General features: G+C 46.2%; 1 protein-coding gene across 2 annotated transcripts; it reads left to right on the forward strand.

The window, feature by feature from the left end:
- Positions 1-647: 647 nt before the first annotated feature.
- fam199x (family with sequence similarity 199, X-linked) lies at positions 648-11,071 on the forward strand. Of its 2 annotated transcripts, none has more exons than XM_072447060.1 (8): positions 648-739; positions 2,072-2,291; positions 4,512-4,728; positions 7,527-7,685; positions 8,774-8,935; positions 10,388-10,595; positions 10,677-10,780; positions 10,852-11,071. In XM_072447060.1, exons 2-8 carry the CDS (start codon positions 2,125-2,127, stop codon positions 11,023-11,025), a joined length of 1,191 nt encoding a protein of 396 aa, XP_072303161.1. In that variant the 5' UTR covers positions 648-739; positions 2,072-2,124; the 3' UTR covers positions 11,026-11,071. The 2 variants fall into 2 exon arrangements, with proteins under 2 accessions (XP_072303161.1, XP_072303162.1); XM_072447061.1 differs by having other exon boundaries at positions 10,680-10,780.
- Positions 11,072-12,102: the final 1,031 nt, after the last annotated feature.

Here is a 12,102-nt window from a genome sequence, read left to right on the forward strand (position 1 = left end):
CTTTCCTTCCTGCTGCTGTCAGACTTTATAACAAAAACTGTTAGTCCTGAACATGTACAATACTGACCTAACCTAATACTGATGTGCAATTCTGTCATATGTGCAATTGCTGTTGGAATTCATGTGCAATCTATGTGCTGTCGTGACACATATTCCAGTGCAATTACTGTCGGGATCACATGCAATGGTATTTATGTATTTATTTATTTATTTGTCTATGGGAGTTTTTTATTTGTTTAAAGGAGATCTTCTACTGAAAGTGTTTTTCAGACTTCCTATAAGTGATCTGTTCTTCTGTATCTACCTCTGGATCTACCTGCGTTGCACCAATGAAATTTCCCCATGTGGGACAATAAAGGAATATCTTATCTTATCTTATCTTATCTTATGTATCTTAATCAGCATCTTAATTTATGCCTTCTTTCTTTCTTTCTTTCTCTCTTTCTTTCTTTCTTTCTTTCTATATTACTCTTTCTCTCTGTCATTCCCGTCATTTCGTATTTGTTGCATCTTTATATCGATCTTCATGTATATTTTAACCTATAACAGATCCAAGATTTAACGTCATTCGAGGCGTTTACTTCTGACGTAATCCGTGCGTCATCTGTTGCCGAACGCGACGTGAGCCAATCAGCGCGCGGCGTGGCGGACGTCTGCTTCCGGTGGATCCAAAGTGGAGGAAAAAGATCGGATTTACGAGCGGGAATGGCGACAAAGATCCCGTTTTAACGCGCCGCAGGTCAGTCCCCGTGTGCGGGCGCCGTCCCGGCCACGAGTCGGACGTGTCCGCGCGGCATTCGGCGTGATTTCTGCGCGGGAAACGTGGCGCGAGGCCGTGTTTTTGTCGTGGCGAACATTACGTCGACGTCAACAGCTAACGGCGCTAGCTCGGGGTTAGCTTCCGCGCTAGCTTCTGGGCTCACGCCGTTTACAACGTGCACTTTTTAACAAATGTCGTGCTTTTATGACACATTTTCAACTCGACTTCTCCGCGATTAAACTGCGGAAGCGGCGAGATAAAAACGAGACTTTATTTGAACGTAATCGAATAAATCACAGCTAAACGTCATGGTTCATTTTGGTGCTTTTACTTTTGAACTCAAACACGGAACAGCTGTAAATATGTGTAGTAGTTTCTCCTTTTATAGTTCAGATTGTGTATTATTATGTTACAGCTCTGTTGCTATGGATATCCACCTTTAGACACGATTATCTCTATTGTTATTGCTTTATCTTGATGATAATATTCTGGAAATAGCATCATAATTAGCTTAAATGTGTTGTTGAAGTTCAAGTGGCGCGGGAAACGTAAGTGGAGCTTTAAATGAACCATAAAAGAGCAGAAATATCACTTTATTCTCTTGTTTTGGAGATAATTAGACTTTTCTGACTCTTTTTGTAAGCTTCTAGAGAGAATATTTATGAAGAAAGTGTATTTTTGCTCACTGAACAATAGAATCGACTTATTGTTCAATGAAATTAAGACGTAACAAAAAACACTATTCAGTCATTTTTGTGATTGAAAGATAAAACTTGAGCTGTAAGTGTCGTGGGCCCTGTTCAGACCAGAGCGTCCAGTTCACATTCAAAGTCTTATGTGGAGCATCGGGGGCGTTTGAGCGTCGCTTTAGACGTGCGACGCACAACCCGTGAAAAGATTCAAAACAAACCCCCAACGATTAAAAAAATCCTTAAGATGCAGATCTTGGAGAAAATAATGATAATGACTAAACTCTGAAGTATCTGGACCCAGACGGGCCCCGGGGCCCATCGCCTCCGTTTGGACTTTGTAAAGTTAATGCACCAAAGCCACTTTCTCCACCTGTTCTGCCATCGCATCAAGAGAACAAGCAACACCAGGAAACACAACGACCTCCTCTGAGCACGTGCACTGGACGCTTCGGACGCGCGTCTGAGTGTATTTATGGACGAGTGTCCAAGGCGTCCAGGACGTCCAGACCGCGGCCTCCAATTTATGCCTGACGCAGGAGTTGGACGCCTGTGTCAGGCGCGGTCTGACCTGTAAAGTGTCTGCTGCTTATTCATCATGTGTATTGTTGGTGTGTCACAGGTTCGTGTGTCGCCTGCGCTGGCTCGTGCGGCGTTGCATCGTGCGTCGCTGGCATGATGTCCGACTCCCTGTACGAGAAGTTCCTGGCCCCTGAGGAGCCGTTCCCGCTGCTGTCCCAGAGGACAAACCTGAGCGATGTGGGGACTCTGGACGGGAGCGACTTCGGCTGCCAGCTGTCGTCCTGCCACCGCACTGACCCGCTGCACCGGCTGCACAACAGGTGAGACGGATGCCCCGCCCCCCCGCCAAGAGGGAGGGGCTGAGGGTGTGGAAACACCGAGCTCCGCCCTATTATTATTATTCACATGTGAAGTTAGTTTGGTCCAATATTGGGCTCATTTCAGTCTTTATTTAGACTTAGTCCAGGTCTAGTCTGTATCTCTGAACTAAAGGTTCTGGTGCTGTAGGTTCTCTAGAAGCCTGTATCTGTCTGAACTAAAGGTTCTGGTGCTGTAGGTTCTCTCGTAGCCTGTATCTCTGAACTAAAGGTTCTGGTGCTGTAGGTTCTCTAGAAGCCTGTATCTGTCTGAACTAAAGGTTCTGGTGCTGTAGGTTCTCTCGTAGCCTGTATCTCTGAACTAAAGGTTCTGGTGCTGTAGGTTCTCTAGAAGCCTGTATCTGTCTGAACTAAAGGTTCTGGTGCTGTAGGTTCTCTAGAAGCCTGTATCTCTGAACTAAAGGTTCTGGTTCCGTAGGTTCTCTAGAAGCCTGTATTTCTGAACTAAAGGTTCTCCTTCCGTAGGTTCTCTAGAAGCCTGTATCTGTCTGAACTAAAGGTTCTGGTGCTGTAGGTTCTCTAGAAGCCTGTATCTCTGAACTAAAGGTTCTGGTGCTGTAGGTTCTCTAGAAGCCTGTATCTCTGAACTAAAGGTTCTGGTGCTGTAGGTTCTCTAGAAGCCTGTATCTCAGAACTAAAGGTTCGGGTGCTGTAGATTCTCTAGAAGCCTGTATCTCTGAACTAAAGGTGCTGGTTCCGTAGTTCTCTAGTAGACTGTATCTCTGAACTAAAGGTTCTGGTGCTGTAGGTTCTCTAGAAGTCTGTATCTCTGAACTAAAGGTGCTGGTTCCGTAGGTTCTCTAGAAGCCTGTATCTCTGAACTAAAGGTGCTGGTTCCGTAGGTTCTCTAGAAGCCTGTATCTCTGAACTAAAGGTTCTGGTTCCGTAGGTTCTCTAGAAGCCTGTATCTCTGAACTAAAGGTTCTGGTGCTGTAGGTTCTCTAGAAGCCTGTAGCTCTGAACTAAAGGTGCTGGTTCCGTAGGTTCTCTAGAAGCCTGTATCTCTGAACTAAAGGTTCTGGTTCCGTAGGTTCTCTAGAAGCCTGTATCTCTGAACTAAAGGTTCTGGTTCCGTAGGTTCTCTAGAAGCCTGTATCTCTGAACTAAAGGTTCTGGTTCCGTAGGTTCTCTAGAAGCCTGTATCTCTGAACTAAAGGTTCTGGTTCCGTATGTTTTCTAGAAGCCTGTATCTGTCTGAACTAAAGGTTCTGGTTCCGTAGGTTCTCTAGAAGCCTGTATCTCTGAACTAAAGGTTCTGGTTCCGTAGGTTCTCTAGAAGCCTGTATCTCTGAACTAAAGGTTCTGGTTCCGTATGTTTTCTATAAGCCTGTATCTCTGAACTAAAGGTGCTGGTTCCGTAGGTTCTCTAGTAGACTGTATCTCTGAACTAAAGGTTCTGGTGCTGTAGGTTCTCTAGAAGCCTGTATCTGTCTGAACTAAAGGTTCTGGTTCCAAAGGTTCTCTAGTAGACTGTATCTCTGAACTAAAGGTTCTGGTGCTGTAGGTTCTCTAGAAGTCTGTATCTCTGAACTAAAGGTGCTGGTTCCGTAGGTTCTCTAGAAGCCTGTATCTCTGAACTAAAGGTTCTGGTTCCGTAGGTTCTCTAGAAGCCTGTATCTCTGAACTAAAGGTTCTGGTGCTGTAGGTTCTCTAGAAGCCTTTATCTGTCTGAACTAAAGGTTCTGGTTCGTAGGTTCTCTAGAAGCCTGTATCTCTGAACTAAAGGTTCTGGTTCCATAGGTTCTCTAGAAGCCTGTATCTCTGAACTAAATGTTCTGGTTCCGTAGGTTCTCTAGAAGTCTGTATCTCTGAACTAAAGGTTCTGGTTCCGTAGGTTCTCTAGAAGCCTGTATCTCTGAGCTAAAGGTTCTGGTGCTGTAGGTTCTCTAGAAGCCTGTATCTCTGAACTAAAGGTTCTGGTGCTGTAGGTTCTCTAGAAGCCTGTATCTCTGAACTAAAGGTTCTGGTTCCGTAGGTTCTCTAGAAGCCTGTATCTCTGAGCTAAAGGTTCTGGTGCTGTAGGTTCTCTAGAAGCCTGTATCTCTGAACTAAAGGTTCTGGTGCTGTAGGTTCTCTAGAAGCCTGTATCTCTGAACTAAAGGTTCTGGTTCCGTAGGTTCTCTAGAAGCCTGTATCTCTGAACTAAAGGTTCTGGTTCCGTAGGTGGAACCTGACGTCGTGTGGCACCAGCGTGGCCTCGTCCGAGTGCAGTGAGGAGTTGTTCTCCTCGGTCTCCGTGGGCGACCAGGACGACTGCTTCTCTCTTCTGGACGATCAGGAGCTGGCGTCTCTGGATCTGTTTCCTGAAGGAAGCGTCTGCAGTGACGTGTCCTCCATCTCCACCTACTGGGACTGGTCCGACAGTGAGTTCGAGTGGCAGGTAAAAGACCCCAAATGTCAAGCACCACAAATGTCAAGCACACCAGATGTAAAGCACCACAGATGTAAAGCACCAGATGTAAAGCACCAGATGTAAAGCACCACAGATGTAAAGCACCAGATGTAAAGCACCAGATGTAAAGCACCACAGATGTAAAGCACCACAGATGTAAAGCACCACAGATGTAAAGCACCACAGATGTAAAGCACCAGATGTAAAGCACCACAGATGTAAAGCACCACAGATGTAAAGCACCACAGATGTAAAGCACCAGATGTAAAGCACCACAGATGTAAAGCACCACAGATGTAAAGCACCAGATGTAAAGCACCACAGATGTAAAGCACCACAGATGTAAAGCACCACAGATGTAAAGCACCACAGATGTAAAGCACCACAGATGTAAAGCACCACAGATGTAAAGCACCAGATGTAAAGCACCAGATGTAAAGCACCAGATGTAAAGCACCAGATGTAAAGCACCAGATGTAAAGCACCAGATGTAAAGCACCACAGATGTAAAGCACCAGATGTAAAGCACCAGATGTAAAGCACCAGATGTAAAGCACCACAGATGTAAAGCACCACAGATGTAAAGCACCACAGATGTAAAGCACCAGATGTAAAGCACCAGATGTAAAGCACCACAGATGTAAAGCACCAGATGTAAAGCACCAGATGTAAAGCACCACAGATGTAAAGCACCACAGATGTAAAGCACCAGATGTAAAGCACCACAGATGTAAAGCACCAGATGTAAAGCACCACAGATGTAAAGCACCAGATGGTTCTTCTTCTGACACAAATGCTCCTCATGTTTGTTTGGACCAAACAGACGGTGACATTATTCAAACATGTCAAAAAAGAATAAAGCATTTCAGATTTCCATCATAGAAACATCCATGTGTCTCCATGTGTCTTCATGTGTCCCCATGTGTCCCCATGTGTCTCCATGTGTCTCCATGTGTCTCCATGTGTCTTCATGTGTCCCCATGTGTCTCCATGTGTCCCCATGTGTCCCCATGTGTCCTCATGTGTCTCCATGTGTCCTCATGTGTCCTCATGTGTCTCCATGTGTCCCCATGTGTCCTCATGTGTCCCCATGTGTCCCCATGTGTCTCCATGTGTCCCCATGTGTCTTCATGGAGACGTCTCCAAAGCTCGTGCTTCAGCTGCAGCCCCTCTTTCTCCTCCTCTGGATCCACTATTTCATTTAGTCTCATTTAAAACAGATAAAATTACTTTATTTCATGAACTTGAACGAGACGACTCGACCTGAACCACCTTCTTCTCTTGACCTCTTCTGTTGTGTCTTCTTCTCTTGACCTCTTCTGTTGTGTCTTCTTCTCTTGACCTCATCTGTTGTGTCTTCTTCTCTTGACCTCTTCTGTTGTGTCTTCTTCTCCTGACCTCTTCTGTTGTGTCTTCTTCTCTTGACCTCTTCTGTTGTGTCTTCTCCTCCTGACCTCTTCTGTTGCGTCTTCTTCTCTTGACCTCTTCTGTTGTGTCTTCTTCTCTTGACCTCTTCTGTTGTGTCTTCTTCTCCTGACCTCTTCTGTTGTGTCTTCTTCTCCTGACCTCTTCTGTTGTGTCTTCTTCTCCTGACCTCTTCTGTTGTGTCTTCTTCTCTTGACCTCTTCTGTTGTGTCTTCTTCTCCTGACCTCTTCTGTTGTGTCTTCTTCTCTTGACCTCTTCTGTTGTGTCTTCTTCTCCTGACCTCTTCTGTTGTGTCTTCTTCTCTTGACCTCATCTGTTGTGTCTTCTTCTCTTGACCTCTTCTGTTGTGTCTTCTTCTCTTGACCTCTTCTGTTGTGTCTTCTCCTGACCTCTTCTGTTGTGTCTTCTTCTCTTGACCTCTTCTGTTGTGTCTTCTTCTCCTGACCTCTTCTGTTGTGTCTTCTTCTCTTGACCTCTTCTGTTGTGTCTTCTTCTCTTGACCTCTTCTGTTGTGTCTTCTTCTCCTGACCTCTTCTGTTGTGTCTTCTTCTCCTGACCTCTTCTGTTGTCTTCTTCTCCTGACCTCTTCTGTTGTGTCTTCTTCTCTTGACCTCTTCTGTTGTGTCTTCTTCTCTTGACCTCTTCTGTTGTGTCTTCTTCTCTTGACCTCTTCTGTTGTGTCTTCTTCTCTTGACCTCTTCTGTTGTGTCTTCTTCTCCTGACCTCTTCTGTTGTGTCTTCTTCTCCTGACCTCTTCTGTTGTGTCTTCTTCTCTTGACCTCTTCTGTTGTGTCTTCTTCTCCTGACCTCTTCTGTTGTGTCTTCTTCTCTTGACCTCTTCTGTTGTGTCTTCTTCTCCTGACCTCTTCTGTTGTGTCTTCTTCTCTTGACCTCATCTGTTGTGTCTTCTTCTCTTGACCTCTTCTGTTGTGTCTTCTTCTCTTGACCTCTTCTGTTGTGTCTTCTCCTGACCTCTTCTGTTGTGTCTTCTTCTCTTGACCTCTTCTGTTGTGTCTTCTTCTCCTGACCTCTTCTGTTGTGTCTTCTTCTCTTGACCTCTTCTGTTGTGTCTTCTTCTCCTGACCTCTTCTGTTGTGTCTTCTTCTCCTGACCTCTTCTGTTGTCTTCTTCTCTTGACCTCTTCTGTTGTGTCTTCTTCTCCTGACCTCTTCTGTTGTGTCTTCTTCTCCTGACCTCATCTGTTGTGTCTTCTTCTCCTGACCTCATCTGTTGTGTCTTCTTCTCCTGACCTCTTCTGTTGTGTCTTCTTCTCCTGACCTCTTCTGTTGTGTCTTCTTCTCCTGACCTCTTCTGTTGTGTCTTCTTCTCCTGACCTCTTCTGTTGTGTCTTCTTCTGCAGCTCCCGGGCAGTGACATTGCGAGTGGCAGTGACGTTCTCTCTGACATTATCCCGAGCGTGCCGTCTTCTCCTTGTCTCTTCTCCAAACGCAAACCCAAGTCTCAGGCCCATCGTAACCTGGACGAGCTGCTGTGGAGCGCCATGACCAACGACGAGCAGGTCAGACGTCCTCACACCAGCAGGTCAGACATCCTCACACAAGCAGGTCAGACGTCCTCACACCAGCAGGTCAGACATCCTCACACAAGCAGGTCAGACATCCTCACACAAGCAGGTCAGACGTCCTCACACCAGCAGGTCAGACATCCTCACACAAGCAGGTCAGACGTCCTCACACCAGCAGGTCAGACGTCCTCACACCAGCAGGTCAGACGTCCTCACACCAGCAGGTCAGACGTCCTCACACCAGCAGGTCAGACGTCCTCACACCAGCAGGTCAGACATCCTCACACAAGCAGGTCAGACGTCCTCACACAAGCAGGTCAGACGTCCTCACACCAGCAGGTCAGACGTCCTCACACCAGCAGGTCAGACGTCCTCACACCAGCAGGTCAGACGTCCTCACACCAGCAGGTCAGACGTCCTCACACCAGCAGGTCAGACGTCCTCACACCAGCAGGGTTAAAGGTGAGTTAAAGGTGAGTTAAAGGTGAGTTAAAGGTGGGTTAAAGGTGAGTTAAAGGTGAGTTAAAGGTGAGTTAAAGGTGGGTTAAAGGTGAGTTAAAGGTGGGTTAAAGGTGAGTTAAAGGTGAGTTAAAGGTGGGTTAAAGGTGAGTTAAAGGTGGGTTAAAGGTGAGTTAAAGGTGAGTTAAAGGTGGGTTAAAGGTGAGTTAAAGGTGAGTTAAAGGTGGGTTAAAGGTGAGTTAAAGGTGAGTTAAAGGTGGGTTAAAGGTGAGTTAAAGGTGGGTTAAAGGTGAGTTAAAGGTGGGTTAAAGGTGAGTTAAAGGTGAGTTAAAGGTGAGTTAAAGGTGGGTTAAAGGTGAGTTAAAGGTGAGTTAAAGGTGAGTTAAAGGTGGGTTAAAGGTGAGTTAAAGGTGAGTTAAAGGTGGGTTAAAGGTGAGTTAAAGGTGAGTTAAAGGTGGGTTAAAGGTGAGTTAAAGGTGGGTTAAAGGTGAGTTAAAGGTGGGTTAAAGGTGAGTTAAAGGTGGGTTAAAGGTGAGTTAAAGGTGAGTTAAAGGTGGGTTAAAGGTGAGTTAAAGGTGAGTTAAAGGTGAGTTAAAGGTGAGTTAAAGGTGGTGGTGTTTCAGGTGGAGTACATCGAGTACCTGAGTCGTAGAGTGAGCACAGAGATGGGTCTGAGAGAACAACTCGACATCATCAAGATCATCGACCCGAGCGCCCAGATCTCACCCACCGACAGTGAGTTCATCATCGAGCTCAACTGTCTGACCGACGACAAGCTCAAGCAGGTGAGAAGAGTCGCCACGGCAACAGGCTCAAATCAACTCTATGATTATTATTATGATAATTATGATTATCATTGTCAATATTATCATGATCATTATTAGGCACTCCGCACGCACTCCGCACGCACGCCCGTGCAGACTAAGTAGTAGTAGGAAAATGGAACATTACCGTTGTAAACGGACGATGGGGGTCATAGCACTCGTTTACTCTTAAGTAGCTCACGAATACGTTCCCCATCTCTTGCATGTTCCGTTCATATAAACATGTAATGCAAAAATGTAACATTATTACTGTATAGAGGGCCAAAAACACAAAGTGGGCGGAGCCCACTCAAAATTAACTAAAGTACCTGTCAGTGACCAGGGACCCACACCATGAGGTAAAATGTATAGTTTATGATATTTGAAAAATGGGAAACATTGTTTTCGCATCAGAATATTATTCTTTCTTCTTTTTCTTCTTCTTCTCGGGACCAACCCCCCTATTTTTCACCCAGTGAACATTGACGAAAAGTCACAAAAATTTGCACACCTGCCTCTCTACATTCTGGCTTTCTCCTTTTCTAAAACTAAAAAGTTTGGCGCGTCAGCGCCCCCAAATGTACCAAAAATGCATTGAGCGATAGGAAATGGCCAAAAGAATTCTGATCGTAGAATCATGAGATTTGGCGCAGAGGTAGATGGTGACAAGAGAAGTGAAAAATATTATTATGGCAACGCCGTCCGCCCAACCAAATGTCGGCCATATTGGATCAAAATTTGCGAAGCATGACTGAATTTTTTTAAGTTGTACTTTTACCAACTTTTCCCAGGACGTTGGCCTGAAAAAGCTGAAATGTGGTGAAAATGGTGTTGAGGAGTGGGACATCAAAACATCTGTCTCGGTCTGAGCGGCGAAGCCACAAACTGTAGCTAGAATTTCAGAAATTTCCCAAATTCTAAATTTGCTGTTGTTTGCGCAGATAACGTCCGAATTGCGTCAAATTTTAATCAGTTGTTAAACTCTTTGCCCTAAACCTACTTGAAGTGAAATAAATTAATTTGGCGCGACAGCGCCCCCTACAGTGTGAAATAAACATTTTTATGGAGGGTAAAATGTTTAGTTTTTTGAAATTTTACAACATTTGGCACAAAATTCCACCTTGGCATCCCGATCAAAAAAGTCCACGAGAACCATGTCATATTGGTTACGGCGTCGCCGTAGCGATGACAGAAACCTCCCATGTTATTCCAATGAGGAAATCGCCAGATCTCTGAAATGTGAACATAATGACACTTTATACTTTTATGAACTCCTTCAAGGGCGTTAGCCCGATTTAACCTAAAATTTGGTGAGACTCATCTTCCGGGGTGGACCATGAAAGTGCTAAGTTTAGTATCGGGCATAGATGTGTCCTAGAGTGACCCGTGATCGAGTCCTCGTGGTTTTAAAGCTCTTGAACGTTGGCATTGCAGGTTCGCAGTTACATCCGCGAGCACGGCCCTCGACAGCGAGCGAGCAGCACCAGAGACGCCTGGAAGAGGAGCAGCCACAGCTCGCACAGCACCGGAGCGGGCAGCACCACCGGAGCGGGCAGCACCACCGGAGCGGGCAGCAGCAACGCCAGCATCATCAGCTCTGCCAGCTCGTCCGCGGGCTCCACGGCGTCCAACTCCGTCACAGGTACGACCGCATGGCCCCGCCCACTTTGTCCTCAGACGTGTGTAGAAGGTGGTCCAGCCTCAGGCACATCTGTGTGTTCAGCAGGACCAGCGTCGGGCGGCAGCAGCAGCGGCGTCGCCAACATCAGCCGAGCTCACAGCGACGGGAACCTGTCGAGTGCAGCCGAGCGCATCCGAGACTCTAAGGTCAGAGAGGCTTTAGAGCTCGATACAGTTAACCCTGAGTGTGTGTGTGTGACCCGGATGCCCTCCCACAGAAGCGCTCAAAGCAGAGGAAGCTGCAGCAGAAAGCCTTGAGGAAGCGACAGCTGAAGGAGCAGCGTCAGGCCCGGAAAGAGCAGCTCAGCGGACTCTTCCTGAACGAGGAGGTGCTGTCGCTACGGGTGACCGAGGAGGACGACCGCACCGACGACCTCGACATACTCATGTGACCAACGTGAAGCCATCAGTGCTCCCGCTAGGCCCGCCACGCCCCACCCAGACACCCCGCCCGGATGCCCCGCCCGGACTGCGTCAGAGGGAAGCGTTCTGGAGCGTTTGGCCAGAGATGCAGGTCAGATCTGGTCAGAGCTGGACGTCTGACCACAACTAGCACCAGGTTCAAGGTGGAGACTGTGACGGTGGCGTTAGAGCTCCCCCTGCAGCTCTCCTGTGGTACTACAGTGTCAGAACAGACTCGTCACGCTCAGAATAATCATAATTTAATGTAAAACGAGCCAGGGTTTCTCAGGAGAGTTCGTCGTCATGGCGATGTCGTGTTTTCCACTCAGAGAACAGCAGGGGGCGTGTCCAAAAATAAGATGAATAAATGACACGGTTTAACCTTTGACCCGCCTCATCTCAGTCAAACGCTACGGAAGCGCATCTGACACAGCCGCTATAAGACCTCACTAAACCAGCGCGCTTCAGCAGTGCATTGTGGGTAATGTAGGAGAGTAGGCGTGGCTTAGCTAAAGTCGTCCAGGAACCGTTTTGTGCAAAGCATCGTCTCCATGACGACGAGTCGTTTTCTCAATAAACTGAACAGCTGCATGGTCTCCAAAGGTGTAGAGGGAGCACTGAACAGCTGCATGGTCTTGCCAAAGGCATAGAGGGAGCACTGAACAGCTGCATGGTCTCAATTCTCCTGCTAATTCTTCTGAACTAAAGCTTTGTGTTTTGTAAATAAATGTTTTGGGATTTACTTTGAGAAAATGTGTAAATGAGAAAAATGAATGAAGTTTCTGTTTTTCCTGATTTAATTTGAAACTTCTTTGTTCTAAAGCGTTTTGTCTTCGTCCAGAGCTTTTGAATTCTCCTTTTGTTCACATTAATAATGATGAGATTGAGTTGGACGTTGTAAATATCATGTATCCACAAAAATAAATTGGGGTAAAACATTTGTGACGTTTTTGTCGTTCACTTTTTCACTCAAAGATGATAAAATGATCTTAAAGGTTTATAAATCTAATCCTCAGATTCAAGTGTGAAAATGACACTTTAAGCCAAAAAAGACAAACATTAAAGTA

The sequence above is a fragment of the Eucyclogobius newberryi genome, unplaced genomic scaffold (assembly GCF_026437365.1).
Source record: "Eucyclogobius newberryi isolate DKJ021-1_F unplaced genomic scaffold, fEucNew1.0.hap1 SCAF_152, whole genome shotgun sequence".
NCBI lineage: Eukaryota > Metazoa > Chordata > Actinopteri > Gobiiformes > Gobiidae > Eucyclogobius > Eucyclogobius newberryi.

Excerpts from the sequence above, each read along its gene's own strand:
- fam199x (XM_072447060.1), top strand. The coding sequence starts at position 2,125 with ATGATGTCCGACTCCCTGTACGAGAAGTTCCTGGCCCCTGAGGAGCCG. Across the intron at positions 4,729-7,526 it reads ACAGTGAGTTCGAGTGGCAG|CTCCCGGGCAGTGACATTGC; the intron begins GTAAAAGACCCC and ends CTTCTTCTGCAG. Across the intron at positions 7,686-8,773 it reads CCATGACCAACGACGAGCAG|GTGGAGTACATCGAGTACCT; the intron begins GTCAGACGTCCT and ends GTGGTGTTTCAG.